Source organism: Notamacropus eugenii, chromosome 5 (assembly GCF_028372415.1).
Source record: "Notamacropus eugenii isolate mMacEug1 chromosome 5, mMacEug1.pri_v2, whole genome shotgun sequence".
Taxonomy (NCBI): Eukaryota; Metazoa; Chordata; class Mammalia; order Diprotodontia; family Macropodidae; genus Notamacropus; species Notamacropus eugenii.
The window spans coordinates 363,951,087-363,968,748 of NC_092876.1; the positions used below are offsets into that span (position 1 = coordinate 363,951,087).

The 17,662-nt window shown below is 34.5% G+C and overlaps 1 protein-coding gene across 11 annotated transcripts in view; it reads left to right on the top strand.

Moving 5' to 3' along the window:
- CBLB (Cbl proto-oncogene B) overlaps positions 1 to 17,662 on the top strand; it is a 236,034-nt gene that overhangs the window by 13,444 nt on the left and 204,928 nt on the right. For 8 of the 11 annotated variants that reach the window (XM_072614114.1, XM_072614117.1, XM_072614119.1 and 5 more), the window contains one exon: positions 2,031 to 2,281. The exons of the other annotated variants lie outside the window; for them this stretch is intronic. In XM_072614114.1, the coding sequence (XP_072470215.1) occupies positions 2,031 to 2,281 (251 nt within the window). The remainder of the gene's footprint in view (positions 1 to 2,030; positions 2,282 to 17,662) is intronic. 11 annotated transcript variants of the gene reach the window in all.

Below are 17,662 nucleotides of genomic sequence, written 5' to 3' on the forward strand. Positions count from 1 at the left end.
CAGATGTGTCCCTTCTCTACAACTTAGAAAATTGCCTAGGAGACTGAAAACATAAGTGACTTGATCAAAGTCACACAGCCAGTGCTTATCAGAGGCATGACTTAACTCGTGTGTTCCTAACTCTGAGGTCAGCTCTCTAGCTTATTGCTCCATGCAGTGTCATACTTAAGAAAATTAAAAGGACCAAGTGATAATTTTTTTAAAGTAAATTTTTTTTCCAGTATTTGGCTTACTTTTTTTTATATGAGGACAAAATCAGTGCTCTATTTGATTTCCTTGGGAGATCAAAAGTATTTTCTTAATAAGTGGCCCAGTGGATAATCTACTGGAACCTGAATTTGGAAAGACCTGAGATCAGTCCCTGTTCAGACACTTATTGGCTTTGTGACTCTGGGCAAGTCACTTAACTTCTGTCTGTCCAAATTTCCTCATCTGTAAAATGGGTATGGATGTTGACGTCTCCAGGGTGAGGATAAAATGAAATATTTGTGAAGTTGTAAGGTGCTTATAAAGCTGAAAGTAACTTATAAATGTTAATTGTTGTTATTTATTAAGCAAAGGCTGATGCTACTTGAATAGCAAGTGGTACAGCTCTGTTCATGGAAATCAAGGCAAAGACAATTAGATTATTTTTGATGAAATGGTTTTTGTGGGGAGCCAGGATTCAGAAATATTGATAATACAGATGTTTATTTAAAAGAAATCTTAGGAATTTATGGACAAAAATTGATGTGATCTCTTCCAAAGAAAAAACAATGTATCACAAGAGTTGAATATGTTATTTTTTTAATTCGGTGGGGTTGTTGAAGCTACTGATACTGAAGAGTTTAGCATTTTGCCTCACGGATGTTATACATACTTATATATACATATACATATACACATTCACACATATATATGTATATATATGTGTGTATATATATATATATAGAGAGAGAGAGAGAGAGAGAAAGAGAGAGAGAGAAAGTTCTTTTTGTAATAATGTTATGCCTTTGAATTGCACACATTGTTGCTTTTCTGTAGCTTTCAAACAAAGCTCATTTATCTGGGAAATTTATTACTAAGAAATTCCATTAGACAGAGGGGTTCTGACATTCAGTGAAGAGTTGAACATATATTAATATGTCCAGGACTGGAATTTATTTTTTTAAAATGAGAACTCCTAGTGTAGATCTTTTCTCCCCTAACACAGATTGCAATCCTTCTGTAATTTAACTGTTTTGTAGTGTTGCTAGAGGTTAAGTGGTTTCCCCATGGTTGCATAGAAAAGGTCAGAGACAGGATTTGAAACCAGTTCTTCCTGATTTCCAAGCCAGCGTTCTCTTCACTGCATCAGAATTGTACGTATTTTTTCTGTTATTCTCTATGAATATTGGTGCAGTGTTGGACTGCTGTTGACTGAACCATGATGTAGCTGGTGCTTATGGACAAGATAGAAAGTATCAGAAGAAGGCAGGGAAGACTAGTTTGAGCTTGACATGCATTTGTTATTTATTAACTCAGTTATTAAAATTGTAGCCTTTTGCTTAAATTGCCTCAGGGTGCAGGATTAATTGACTAAAACATTAATTAAAACATTAAATAACTTCAGAGGAGAACAAAGTATAGTGTAATGAAGTTTTAAGTGCAAGTCTTTGGTTGCCCACTGATGAAATGTATTTATTTACTCTTTCTTAATGTGATTTTACTTTTTAAAAAAAACAATTCACATTTTTTGCTGAATAGCTTACTGGGCTTATCAGATGGAAAAGTAGAAAGCTGTAAAAAGGGAGGTGAAGAAAATTAGGGAAAAACATTATAGATAAAGATTTTCTCAGTGTGCTATTGAATAACTTACACTGGTAGAAATGAAATAAAATAAAGTTTTACTCAAATGTGTCTTAAAAATAATTTATATAGGTTCCTTGTGGATTGATTATGTTATAGAAAGTATAGACTTTTATTAACCAGTTTATATGAATTTCTTGTGAGTTTTTTAATGTTTCCCCTCCCCCCACCAAAAAATGTTTTTTCTGTGTTCTTGCCTCTAGGTAAGACTATGCCAAAATCCCAAGCTCCAATTAAAGAACAGCCCACCATATATACTTGATATTTTGCCTGACACTTATCAACATTTGCGACTCATACTGAGCAAATATGATGACAACCAGAAACTTGCACAACTCAGTGAAAATGAATATTTTAAAATCTACATTGATAGCCTAATGAAAAAGTCAAAACGGGCAATTAGACTCTTTAAAGAAGGCAAAGAGAGGATGTATGAGGAACAATCACAGGACAGGTAAGAATCTTTTATGATGCAAATTTTATAACCATGCTAATTGTTGCTTGTTTTGTCATATTTTCATATTTAATAGAAATGTCACAGTGTACTGGTGTGAAGAAAACTTTTTCACTTGGCAGATAGTAATCCCCTAGATTCATATAGTGTTTTTAAGGTTTGCAAATGCTGTACAGATATCTCGTTTGATTCTTATAATAACTTTGTGGGGTAGGTGCTATTATCCTCATATTGTAGGTGAGGAAATTGAGACCAAGAGGTTTTGACTTGCCCAAGATCACTTATCAAAGAAATGTCTGAGATAGGATTTGAACTTGTCTTGTTGAGTTATTCTCCTTTTGTATAGTAAAGGCCTGCTCCCATAAAGCTACCTTTCCTACAGAAGGAGAGTAAGACCGTGAAAGAGAGGCAACATATTATGGGCATAGTAACCAAGTCTTGAACCTAGCATTCTTTCTTTAGAGCAGGGACTGACAAACTGTGACCCAGCACCTATTTTTGTATAACCTGTTACTAAAGAAGAATGTTTGTACTTTCCAGTAAAGTTTTATTGTATTTTAAACTTTATTGTATTGTAAGTTTTCATAGCTTAAAAGTGTACTGTGAATTTTGGGACAGCCTGCATAGTGCTTTGGAGGCTTTAAAACTGTATAAACGTTCATAGTTGTTATTGTTATTATCTGCTGGTATCATTAAATTAAGTGTTGAATAGGTCCTTTTTTTTTTCAGAATTTTTAGCTCTGAATCCAATTCTGATGCAGCAAATTGGTTTTTTGGGTTGTGACTTTAAAGTCATTTGTTGTTCAAGGTGATTATAATAGCAAAGTCTCAGAATATCATTGGTTACTATGTAGATTTAACTAAATACTGGGATATGTTTTTATATTATGGAAGAAGTACTACCTTCCTGAGAATCTTGAGTTAATTCCTGTAAAACTGAAATAGATAACTTAGTAGTTTCACTTTTTCTTTTTACATCATGGATTTGATTTACAAAATGTTAATTCCCTACTGTGTGTGTTGCATTGCACCTAGACAGCCCCTGGGGGAGATTCAAAGTTCAGATGGTTCTGATTTCTAATCAAAAAGGGCAAATGAAGAGCTCATTCCCTGTTGAAATTATACAGTATAAATTAGAATTAGTTAATATGTGGTCAGCTGATGATTATGAGGGAAATTTGTGACGTTTCTAAATTTTTTACCAGTATTTTAGATGCATTTATAATTAAGAATTTGGTACTTTTCTTCTGAATAGAGTAATCTATGGCTGTGTATAGAGTATGGATCTATAGTAGGATTTTATTGAGGGTCACATCCAAGTACAAAACAGTTTGAGCTTGTTTTAGCCTTGTGAGTGCCAAATAACTGGAGCCTTCTCTTTATGTGATATTATGGATCCACTCTCATTGAGGTGATTTATTTTGAATTGTTTCCTAGTAGTGGTGATGGATTAATCTCTATTCATTCTTCTGGGTCTGTTTGCAACTAGATGTATTCTTTTCTGAGATTTAGTGAAGGCTACTGGGTACAGTTTTATGTCATGTAGAATGTATTTTCTTTGTGAAGAAGGTAATTATAAACTCCTTGCTATGTGTCCTGGCTGGAGAATAGAATATTATTGTTAATAAAATTACCATGCAGATAATACATGAATTGCCTATTGGATAGATACAATTGAATATACTTTACTAAGACTATACTGAATATAATTTAATCAGTTTCAGAAAGTAAAATGTTATGAACATCATTTTTTCAATGGTATAGGTGCAAGAAAGTTTCAAAGTTGGTTACTTAAGTAATTTAGAATATTGAAAGGAAACTGACTTGAAGACTTTTATAATTTTAAAAAGATGTGTTAATCTATATGCACACACTTATTTTTTTTTAATTTATTTATTTGACATTCATTTTAACAAAATTTTGGGTTCCAAATTTTCTCCCCTTTTGTCCCCTCCCCCCCCAAACACCGAGCATTCTAATTGCCCCTGTCACCAATCTGCTCTCTCTTCTATCATCCCTCTCTGCCCTTGTCTCCGTCTTCTCTTTTGTCCTGTAGGGCCAGATAGCTTTCTATACCCCTTTACCTGTATTTCTTATTTCCTAGTGGCAAGAACATTACTCGACAGTTGTTCCTAACACTTTGAGTTCCAACTTCTTTTCCACCCTCCCTCCCCACCCCTTCCTTTTGGAAGGCAAGCAATTCAATATAGGCCAAATCTGTGTAGTTTTGCAAATGACTTCCATAATAGTTGTGTTGTATAAGACTGACTATATTTCCCTCCATCCTATCCTGTCCCCCATTACTTCTATTCTCTTTTGATCCTGTCCCTCCCCATGAGTGTTGACCTCAGATTGCTCCCTCCTCCCCATGCCCTCCCTTCCATCATCCCCCCCACCCTGCTTATCCCCTTATCCCCCACTTTCCTGTATTGTAAGATAGGTTTTCATACCAAAATGAGCGTGCATTTTATTCCTTCCTTTAGTGGGATGTGATGAGAGTAAACTTCATGTTTTTCTCTTACCTCCCCTCTTTATCCCTCCACTAATAAGTCTTTTGCTTGCCTCTTTTATGAGAGATAATTTGCCCCATTCCATTTCTCCCTTTCTCCTCCCAATATATTTCTCTCTCACTGCTTGATTTCATTTTTTTAAGATATAATCCCATCCTCTTCAATTCACTCTGTATGCACACACTTAATAAATGAATGTGGGATTTTATTGGGATCACTAGGTTCCAAATGAGGAAACTCCTGCTGTCAATTAAGGCTGGCACCATCTCTTCAACTTACAGCCTTAGAAAAAGGCTAGGGTCGCTGAGACTAAGTAACTGGTCTCATGTCACATAACTAGTATGTGTGAAAGAAAAGACTTGAACCCAGGACTTTCTGTCTCTGGGGCCAGCTTTCTATCCATACTGTTGGGCTCCTTTTTCCTCTCCCTCTTCCACTCTGTGTGTGTGTGTGTGTGTGTGTGTGAATTTGTTAGAAATTTTTCTTATGATTAAAAATTTCAGGGCCAGTTTGTACTGACTGCAATTTCTATGGTATCCAAATGAGGGAAATAAATGAATCTGATTTTAAAAAATGTATTTTTTTTCTGGAAGAAAATGTACCTTCTCTATGTATCTGCTAATCCGTGAGATGTGAATAGTATAGTGCAGGTCTTTTGCTCAGATATTTGTAAACGGGCTAGAATAATTATTTTTGTTAGTCACATGTCATGAGAAAGCCCTTTGCCCCACCTTGCATTTACAGTGAATCCCTTTTACCCTATATCACTCCTCTTACGTTTTCGTCAGATACAATTGAACCTCACATTGAGTTGGTACTGCTCCAGGTAGTAGTCACTTTGGACTCATAAACCGTACTGAGCTGGCATTTCCTGGTATAGTATTCAATGATTTCTGACGTACACACAGTTTGTATATATGTATGTGTGGTCTTTGTAGGAAAGGGAGAGTGTACTTGTATTTCTAGCCTAAAAAAGGGAAGTGCTATATCAAATGGCTTAAAGACATGATTCATATGAAGGACAAATCTCAAAGTGGGCGTAAGCAAGCTGCAGGGTCCCTCTCTTCTACAGTGGATTTTTCTTTTCCTTTATCATTTTTCCACTATTTGTCACAAACGACTGAAGGTAGTAATAACTGGTAAATTCTAGCAGTGACTAATAATCATTACAGTTTGTGATTGGTAACTTAGTAAGTTGACCTCCTTAATTTTTCATTCAGCATGACCCAGATGTATTTTAACCTACTTTAAGGCAGTGTTTATGGAATAGTAGTTTACTACTTTTTCAAGCCATGGGCCACTGCAAAACTGATCAAAAAGCCCATGGATAACCTCCCCTATTCATGGAAAAGGGCCAGCCACTGGAAAGGAAAGCAAACACAGTTCACAGAATTGATGTTGAATATGGGATATGCTTTGGAAGAAGACCATTAGGGATATCAGCACTCAGTTATAAAGATGGTGTCACACTATAAATACTATAGGTTGCTAGCCTCCTATACTGCATTTAGGGAACTGGTTTGAGTAACCAGATGACATCCTAGACAGAGATTGTGAAATAATATGTACAATAAATATGTGTGAGGGGTCAGGAGGTGGGAGTGGAGACACTATTTCAACAACAATTTATTAAGGGTCTACTATAAGACAGAAACTATGTTGTGTGCTGGAGATATAAAGAAAAAAAGAAAAACATCTTTGCTAAATTCTGTTAAATTAAACAGACATCTTTAGGTACCTGATTATATGCAAGACAGTGCTTTTAAATTCTTTGAAAAATTTCATTTAAACTGTCTTTATTACTGAGCTATTAACTAATCAGATATAATTTTATAACCCATATTGATATAATGCTTTTAATTTTTCAAGAAACAGAAACAAATTTCACACACACACACACACACACACACACACCTATGTTTGTTGTTATTTATGTGGTGGTATTGAGACTACTTTGAAACTGTTACTGTGTAGATCCCTTTATCAATCACTCTGTCTGCTTCCCTATCTGCCTACTTATCTGTATAGACAGATAGATTGATTTAACCACATATTAAAAGACAAACATTGTTTATCCTGCCAAGATCCTAGTTCTTAAACCCTGTCCCCTATAGCATTAAATGACATTGCTGCATTTGGTAGAAAACAAAAGTTATGGTTTAAATTTCCATATATATGTTTATATGTGTGCATTATGTTTGTTTAATGTACTTATATTGAGATAATTCTAAATATTTCTAAATCATTTTCAATTCACTGTTTAAGGAAAATGACCTGCTTGTATGTTTTAGAATTTATATCATGCATTTTAGTTTTAATAAACATCAAAGTGTAGTGGTCTTGGTTATATTAGTGTGGTAAGCTCTGTATTGTGAAAGAAATAGAAGAGGAGAGAGGGATATAGATTGAATAACATGACTTGGAGCCAAGAACACTTATGATTTGGTTCCAGTTCTGACAGCCAAGACTCTCTGACATTGGTAAACTCATTTGACTTTTACTTTGTAAAATTGCTATCTAGGCTACCTCTGAGTCAAAATAGAACAGTTGCTCTAAGAGTAACTAGTTCTTAATGATGAATTAAATTATATTAGTTTTAAAATGTTTTCACCCTATTGAAATGTCAGAGTTTTTCCTTCTTGCTTCTTGTTTATTGTTGGTCACTTTATATTTGTTTACAAGTTAATGAACATGAGGTATTTTTTTGGTGCTGAGCTGAGTGATTTCATTGGTATAGAGAACTCTGAAACTCCCAGTGTGCTTTGGCAACTGTTCTGCTATTTATAATCTTAAGGAGAGCTCCAAGGACAATGTTGAGAGTTTAAATGGCTTGTCCTTGATCACATAGCCATCATTTGTCAAGGCAGGACTTGTACCCACATCTTTCCGAACTCTGAGGCCAGGGCTTTGTCTTTTATTCTGAGTTCCTCAATGATTTAAGGAGGATATGAAGAGGGAGGAGAAAACATGAACATACAGGCCAAAATAACATGGCTAGTTTTTTCCTTTTTGGGTACTAAAATAGCTATATTTACTTTATGAAACAAGTGTTTCTTTTGTTAAAATATTTTTTAAAATTCTGCATTATTTTTCAAATACTATTTTAACTTCATGGATTATACTGGGCTTCTGCTTTTTTGGCTGGGTGTGTGTGTGTGTGTGTGTGTGTGTGTGTGTGTGTGTGTGTGTGTTTGTAAACCAGATAAAGAGGTCTTTTCAAAGGATTAATTTCAAAATGTCCTTTGAAATGTCAGGAAAATGAGTAAGAAAGGAGACATGGTTCATAAATGTGTTCAGTAATAGGTGAAAAATTGAAATTTTCTAATTTAGAAAATGTACAGTTCTGCTTTAATGTGTTAAAGTGAATAAATGAATGCATTTATTTATGAATGTTTTAATAATTTTTTAAAGAATTGGGTGATATGAACCTAAATTATAACTTTTTTGAAGCTTTTTCAGTGAAGTGTTTCTTTCCTTTAACAAACTCATAAAAGTAGAGACCATAGAAATTAATGAAATTTTCATATTTAAACAAAGAGAATCTGTTAGAAACAGCAGGTGGGAACATGCAGAGAATTTGAATGCTGAGTAGTTATGTGGAAGATATCATTCATCTACCTTTAGTTGAAAAGTCTGTTCAAATTATTTTTCTTCTGGCATAGTTTTCAAAATAAGAGCAAAGAAAATAATAATCAAAGTGGTATAGGTAATTGACAACTCTAAGTTTAAAATACAGAAATGTAGAAGTTAAACTTTAAAAGTTTGTTACTAGTCTTCTATAGTTAAATTCATCTTTCAGCATAATTATTAGAGAAATAGATGTAGTTCACATTGTTGCTTCATAGCTATTTATTGTTCAGTATTATCATTTCATTTGGTTAATCTGTCTTTGTGATTTGCCTAAGCCAGTTAATAAATTGAGAAAAATTGTAAAAAAAAAAAATGTGCAGACAAGGAAATTTTTGTAAATGTTATATGTGTGTATGTATATTAGATATAGTGAATATTTAAAACATGACTTAGGTATAACACAATTTGTATATTACAAAGAATGAAGCACAGGGTGGTATAGTGCAGAGGGGTTTAGCTACTGTGGTGAGTGGGCTTAGAACCAGATTAAAATGTTAATTTGAAAATGTTTAACAAAATAAATATAAATGTAATACAACATAGTATAATAAGAAATAATGAAATAATAAATAATAAGCATAATATAACATGTTAGTTTGTGGTATTCCAAGTTAATATCAGAGATTCATTTCTATTTGCATATGATACCACTGGTAGGGATAAAGAATTGATAACTGTCTAAAAAGGGTTCAATTCCTCCTTCTTACATATGCTGGCTCTGAAATCATAGATAAATAACTGAACCTTCTTAAGACTGGAAGTTTCAGAGACCGTGCTGACCTGCACTAGCATGGAGACTCTCCTTACTTGGAAGTTCCTTAGAACAATGAAATCACAGTTCCAGTCCCTATCCGTGTTATGCATTATTGTATAATAAGGAAAGTAATCTTTCATAATGATAGTAGATGTCAAATGAGAAAGTGGCTAGCACATTCAAAGGGAGAAAGTGGAACTGGCTTTATCGATGAAAACCTTCTATCCCTTTCTGATTCATGGCAGTTTATTAAAGTTGATGTTTTTCATCCTGTAAAGATCTGGTGACATTTAGATTAAATAATTAAAGTCCAGAAGCATGCAATAAAAAACCCTGAGTTTCATACTAAAAACCACTTTGTCTTTGAAGTACTAGATTGGTTGTTTAGTTCAAGAAAGCTCCTTTGGCAGTTTTTTATAAAAGTAAATTAAATCCTATTTATAAAACAGACATACTGCAGTGATAATCATATAGCTTAAGGAATGCTTGTTTCAAAAAACTAGACCAAGAATGGTTTTATTTTTCAGTGATTTTACAAAGAATATGAGTTTCCTGAAAGGCAAACAGATTAGCAAATAACTCTAATCTGTTATGGAATAAAACTATATTTTTATGTTACCCTAAAGTAGAAAAAAATTAGAATTGAAAATGTCAGGGTGACTAACCTGATTGTTTCCTGAAAAATAAGATAGAAAAGTCTTGATGCATACAAAAAGAGATTAGTCCTTTGTTACATTTAAAAATATATTCTAACTTTAATTCTTTAAATTTGATGTTAATATTTAAAATAATTTATGTAGTGCTAGTACAATTGTTAGTATTAGGTATGGTTTATAGACATGCTTTAATCTTCAGAACATCAACACATCGTCTTTAATATTATACTGAAATTTTGTGTAGATATGAATACTATGTGAAGAACCTGTGATTTCAGTAGCATAAGTCTCCTGGTATATAGCAACTTCTGCTATGCAGAGTGTACCCATCTTTGACTTGGTAACTAAGTTTAAAAAAAAATGAGGTTGGGTAATTTGCTTAATAAATATTTATTCATGGATTTTGATATTATTACACTAAGGCTTATTTCAAAGAAAAGGTTAGTCCCTTAATCTGCCTTTCGGTATGAACCTTGTTTTGCTTGAATATGTTAAATTGGCACCAAAATGTATTAATGATGTTTCCAGGTTTGGGATGTTTTATGTGGAAACACAGATAGTTAGGAATTCCTAAGGCAACATTTTAGCCAATACAGTGGAAAAAAGCACTGGATTTGTAACCGGAAGATTGTGTTCAATTTACTCCTCTTTCAGTCAGTACTGGTATAACCTTGGGAAACTCACTTTGCTTCTGTTCCATTGTTCTAGGGAACTTCCAAGTGTAGCTTTGCAAAAGACTTCCATAATAGTCATGTTGTGTAAGACTAACTATATTTCCCTTCATCCTATCCTGTCCCTCATTAATTCTGTTCTCTCTATGGCCTTGTCCCTCCCCAAAGTGTTTACTTCTAATTATTCCCTCCTCCCATTTGCCCTCCCTTCTGTCATCCTCCCACCCCATTTATCCTGTTCTCCCCTATTTTCTTGTAGTGTAAGATAGATTTTTATGCCAAATTGAGTGTGCATGTTATTCCCTTCTTAAGCCAAATGTGAGGAGAGTAAGCTTCACTTTTTCCCTCTCACCTCGCCCCCTTCCCCCTCCATTGAAAAAGCTTTTCCTTGCCTCTTTTATGAGAGATAGCTTGCCCCATTCCATTTCTCCCTTTCTCCTCCCAATATATTCCTCTCTCACCCCTTAATTTTATTTTTTTAGATATCATTCCTTCCTATTCAACTCACCCTGTGCCCTCTGTCTATATGTGTGTGTGTGTGTGTGTGTGTGTGTGTGTGTGTGTGTGTGTGTGTGTGTAATTCCTGCAACTACCCAAATACTGAGAAAAGTTTCAAGAGTTACAAATATGATCTTTCCATGTAGGAATGTAAACAGTTCAACTTTAGTAAGTCCCTTAGGATTTCTCTTTCTTGTTTACCTTTTCATACTTCTCTTGACTCTTGTGTTTGAAAGTCAAATTTTCTATTCTATTTTTATTCTATTCTGGTCTTTTCATCAAGAATACTTGAAAGTCCTCTATTTCATTGAATGACCATTTTTTCCCCTGAAGGTGAAATACTCAGTTTTGCCGGGTAGGTAATTCTTGGTTTAATCCTAATTCCTTTGACTTCTGGAATATCATATTCCAAGTCCTTAGATCCCTTAATGTAGAAGCTGCTAGATCCTGTGTTATCCTGATTGTATTTCCACAATACTTGAATTGTTTCTTTCTGACTCCTTGCAATATTCTGTCCTTGACCTGGGAACTCTGGTACAATATTCCTAGGAGTTTTTCTTTTCAGACCTCTTTCAGGAGGTGATCGGTGAATTCTTTCAATATTTATTTTACCCTCTGTTTCTAGAATATCAGGGCAATTTTCCTTGATAATTTCATGAAAGATGATGTCTAGGCCCTTTTTTTGATCATGACTTTCAGGTAGTCCCATAATTTTTAAATTTTTTCTCCTGGATCTGTTTTCCAGGTCAGTTGTTTTTCCAGTGAGCTGTTTTTCCAGTGTTCATTCTTTTAGTTTTGTTGCGTAATTTCTTCGTTTCTCATAAAGTCATTACCTTCCATCTGCTCCATTCTGATTTTTAAAGAACTATTTTCTTCAGTGAGCTTTTGAACCACCTTTTCCATTTGACTAATTCTGCTTTTTAAAGCATTGTTGTCCTCATTGCTTTTTGGAACCTCTTTTGTCATTTGAGTTAGACTATTTTTAAGGATGTTATTTTCTTCAGCATTTTTTTGGGTCTCCTTTAGTAAACTCTTGACTCACTTTTCATGATTTTCTTGCATCACTTTCATTTCTCTTCCCAATTTTTCCTCCACCTCTCTTACTTGATTTTCAAAATCCTTTCTGAGCTCTTCCAGGGTCTGAGACCATTGCATATTTATTTTGGAAGTTTTAGATGTAGAAGCTTTGACTTTTATGTCTTCCTCTAGTGATATGCATTGTTCTTCCTCATCCCAAAGGATACCTGTTCACTAAGAAAGTAACCTTCTATAGTCTTATTTTTTTTTCCCATTTTTGGGCATTTTCTCAGCCAGTTACTTGACTTTTGAGTCCTTTGTCAAGAGGAGAGTATACTCTAGGGACCTATAAATTCTCAGTTCCTCCAAGGTGGCACAGTCAAGGAAGAGGAGTTTACTCCTCTCCTGGCCTATACTCTGTTCTGGGAGCTATCGCAAGCTTTTCTGCCCAAGATCTACAAGTTGAATTTCCTGTCCAGAGCCTCCACCAGCTCTACCACATCAGCACTCTTCCTCACCCCAGGACTGCCACTGCAGTAATTGCTGCAAGCGTGGCCAGACAGCATTCCCTTGTCAGGTGAAAGAGCTTTCTCACTGACCTTTGAAGCTGTCTTTGGCATTTGTGGTTTGAGCAATCTGGGAACTGCAGCTGCTGCAGGGTATTCTGCCCCCTGAAACCTTCTCTGGTCTGCCTGGGTTCCATGGGCTGCACTCTGCTCCGTGCCCATGCCTAGTGTGATACACCTTTCCTGTTGGCCTTCCAGGCTGTCTTGGGCTGGAAATCTCTTTCACTGTGTCGTTTTGTGGCTTCTGCTGCTCTAGAATTTGTTTAAAGTCATTTTTTACAGGTATTTTATGGGTTATGGGGGAGAGCTTTTACAGATCCGTCCCTCTATTTTGCCATCTTGGCTCCACCCCCCAGCAATTTAAAAAAAATAAGATGGAGAAAGAGGTTCTAAGAGTGGTGTATCATTCTTTGGTTATTCATGCTTCAGATTCACATTCCCTTAATAATAGGGAATTTAAAAAAAATTTCTCCCCTTCCTTTCACCCTTCTTCCATTTGCTTCAAAAAGTATTGCTTGATCCTAGTTGGACTGATCTTCTAGTTTCTTTTAATGTCTTTCTTTCCCTGTATTTATATTTTTGGTAATTTATGTGAATACCTGTTTACCATAGACAAAATACTTTAATCCTTGGATAATGTTTATAGTAAAAGAAATATACATATATACATGTGTGTATATATACACATATACATCCTAAGTAGAAGACAGCATTGCAGTTTCATTTTTCACATGTAAAATTTGAAGTAGTTTGCAAGTTAAGTTGCTCAAGTGGACCAGTTACATGATTCCATGTCAGTACTATAAAGAAAGCTTTAAAAAAATCTGTTCTAGGTATCAGAAACTAAGCTCTTATGCAAAATGATTTCCTAATTCTGGTTGATATGTCTTAAGTCTGCAGTGATCAGCATCCAAATAATAATAAAATCAGCTATCTCAAACCATTTAAATTTTTTCTTTTGTCTTCATTTAAACTGTTAGCACATTCTGTGCATGTTCAATGGAGGTGTTTTTTTTCTGATCTTCATTAAAGCTTTATTAGTGTTGGATACCAGTTGTCAATAAATGTTCACAAATTTGCTGACACATAAATTTATAGGGAGAATATTATTTTTAAAAAATCCTAATCAGCCATATGTAATTTAGCAGTGAAAAAAACTGGTTCTTTTTTTCCACAGGTAATTTGGATTTATCCATAGGTAAACCAAGTGTTGTTTTTTGTTGAATGATATGTGGAAAGGTGAACTGGATAACTTATCAAGATAAGAAAGAAAATTAAAAGGCAATTTCACCATTGTCTCTGAAATGTCTGTTTTTTTCTTAAGGATTTTTATAGATCACAGTATTTTGGTCTATTAAAGAAATACTCTTCTCTACACATACAATTTTACTTGAAAGAATAATTTATTTGAAAAGTAATGGAAGGCATAAAGGTGGTATGTCAAATTTTCTTTACTGTGAGAATATATTCTTTCTCACAACATTTTTGAAAACCTGACCATGTTTTGGTAAATTATTTTTTCATCTTCCTGCCTTTCTTGACCATTTGGAAACCTGAGAGATATACTATGATAGTTTTCTTTTAAGAAAAAAAGGGAAAGTCCAAATGGATTGGTTTCTTAAAATATGTTAGAAAAAAAATTTAAAGTAGTTTTACAGTTGCTTCTGACATTTTAAAATTTTGTTTGTGTAGATTTCAAATGATTTTATATTTAGGAAATAGATTTTAAACTAGTGCTTTTCAAAAATAGCATACTTAATAGTGTCTGGATTTATTATGTGGATAAGATATGTCTTCCTTTATAAGATATTCAGCTGCAAATCTGTTTAAAGTGGAAGTTTAAACATGGTTCTGAGGACTTGGTGTGAGACCTATTTGCTATTCCTTTATTGAATTTTGGCTGGGTATCAGTCCCTTTGGATAAGTTGTTCTCAGCTCTTTAGGTAGGACAAGCTAGTCTTCAGTCAGTCTTTTGAATTTTCAGATCATGGGATTGGCTTGGAGAGGCCTCCTGACAAGTTTGGTCCCTTGGTGGGGGGAGGGTGGAGTAGGGTGTCCTGACAGTAAATCCCCTGAGCAGAGCTACTATTGGAAATGCTCTACTTCCTCTAGGAATCCCAGAAAATCACAGCAGATGTTAAATGACAAATGGACAAATTTTGTAGGAAATTTTACTTCCATGTCTTCTCAAGATCCCAATTTGAACTGTTGCTTTGGAGCTTTCCTAAGTTTTACATCTTTCTTTCTCTGAATGGAAATCATACTCTAATAATAAAACTCTGGCTGGTGTTGAGTGTCGAATTTGTCCTGTAAATCTGGGCTGTGCTCCAGTTTATGTATTTCTACATCATGCTCTGCAGATTTGGCGCAATGAAATTGATGTTTAAGGTTGATCAGAAAGGTCACCCTGAACTTTAGATGAAGGGAAATCTGAAATAAAAGGATATTTTAAGGTATAGGACATTTCCTAACTTGGGGTTAGCATTCTTGGAAAGGAAAGCTTAAAAGCAATTCAACAAAGATATCTTGTTAATGCTAGATAATGTGCATGATTTTTTTTATTTGAAAGATACTGTTATTGTTAGTATAGAAGCTATCTTAAGGAATAGAGTAAATCACCTTAATTTCAGTTAAGGAGATGAGAAATTAATATGTTCTTATATATTTCAGCCATATAATGCCAATATCTTTCAAAATGGCAGTTAAATGTAGTAGTGGATATAATGCTGTACCTGAATTTAGATAGACCTGAGATTGAATCTTGTCTCAAATACTTGCTACTACCTGTGTGATTCTGGCAAGTCACGAAACTTTTCTCAGTCTCAGTTTCAACTTCTGGGAATTGGGGTGTGAGGAGCAAATGGGATAACTTGTAAAATGTTTTTCAAATCTGAAAGTCCTATATAAAAACAGTGCTAATTATTGTAATAAATAGAAGTTAGGGTTATATAACATGCTCGCGAAATTCAAATTTTCTGTCAGGAACTCTGCAGTTCCCTAATTATGGCAGTAGTAATAAAAGGGTAAACAAATCCCCATTAGAATACCATGAAGAAATGTTTTATTATTTGTTACTCACTTATAAGTAAAAATAGAGGACCTCTGCTATTGATGAGTTGGTATGCAATGGGCAATTTACCTTCAGAGGAAGGTAGACTTTGAAGTTCTTTGATTCATAACTCAGTTAATAAACCTTTTGCTTCTGTAGTTTGTGGTTTAAGCAAATCCTCCGAGTTGAAGGACAAAAGAGAGGTAAGCAACATCCTGCTCACGTTTCCTCTTTTATATTCCTTGTAATTAATGTTCCATGAAGAGTGCCTTCTCTAATCCCATACAGATCTCAGAAATCTGAAGAGATTGTTTGCATTGGGGAAAGTTAACAGTATATTTTTAAAGACATCTATTTGACAACTCGCTGATATTCTAGGTAGTTTTGTAAACAACATGTCCATTAATCATTCGTTAGGAAGTTTATAAACATATATATGTGACATTTTAATAATACCATAGTAATGAGTGTAATTAATGAAAACATTTATCTGTGAATCTTTAATAGGCATACAGAGAAGTTTTATACCCTGAAAAATTTGATTATTAATGTCTTTGTTGTCTGTAGTGATGGTAGACTCAAGTAACTTTAAAAAATGTATTTTAAAATGAAAAATCAATATGGGACGAGAGAATTAATTTTGCATCCTTTTAAATTTTCTTCATATTTTTCTTTTGATATTTATTTTCTGTGTCTAGGATTGTCTTTTGGTTAGTATGTTACTAAAACTGAAATGTAGATCATTTGGTAGTTACTTTGAGCTGAATAAAAAGACCTGGTATAATACAGTTAGCACAGAGTGAGGGTATGAATTCCATGACTTCACTCCACCATTATAAAAGAGCCTGTGATATTTAAGTTACAGTGCTTAATTTGGATGAGTATGGCTAAGATGTGAAGTGTCAAATATTAAAGGGCACACTTGCTTTTTGGAAGCAGGTTAAACCTAGAATCAGCCTACCCCAATTACTATTTTTAAAGAAGTAATTATGTTAAGAATTTTGAATTAAGCACCTAATATGAACAAGATATTGTCCCAGGTTGTATTGGGGGAAATGATGGCAAATAAGACATGGTCCGTGCTGGTTAGGAGTTTGTTCAGTAAAAACCTTGAGAGAAGGAAAAGGGGGATGGAGAGAGAGAGAGGAGACAGGAGGGAGAGAGAGGAAAGGAGATTGTCTGTGGAATGCTCTCTTTCCTCATCACTATTGGATTGCTATTGCTAGGTTTTTTAATTGTTTACCAAGATGTCAGCTCTTCTCCATAGTCTTCTCTAAACACCCCAAGCCAAGTGGTCTCTTTTTATTTGAACTCTTAGTTTATGTATTATTTGTTCTACTCATGATACTTTGCTAACATCACAAGGTGGGTTCTCTTATTGTCTCTGGAGAAAAATACACATCTCTGTATATTTCTTATCTCCCTAGTTAGGTTATATGGTAAGGTTTGACATTAAAGGCTCTATTTTATTTTTCATTTTCCCCTACCATATGTAGCACTGGGCCTCATATATAGTAGGCATCCAGTAGTATATGGATTCCCAGAAGAATCCTGTTAGGGTTTGACAATCTTGGTTGACTCTTAGATCACAATTGGAGGCAACATTGTAGTAACTGTCCTGTGGAAAAGAGTCTTCTTGACGGTTGGCTGAGATCTTGCAATCTTACATCTGTGCACTGCTGCTATGAAAGTAGGATTCTGCTTCCAAACTGAGTAGAAACTTGTCTTCAGTGCTCTAGCTTCCTATGACAAATGAGAAAAGTTCCAGTCCAGCAGGTATTCACTGCTAGATTCCAAATTTCTGGTTCTTGGCATTTGTAGGTAAATTATTCTTGGCTATTTAGAAGTTTGTTGTAGGCATGAGTGACCATGTGGCACCTTGCATGCTTTTGAGGGTAAAATGCCCTCCCTGTAGGTGCATGATACTATTACAATTGATATTGCTTTTTGTGTTACTTTTTTTTTTTTAAAGCAACTGTTAATTCAGTGGATTTTTTTCACATTTTTTTTTCAAGTGTCTTTAATGTGGC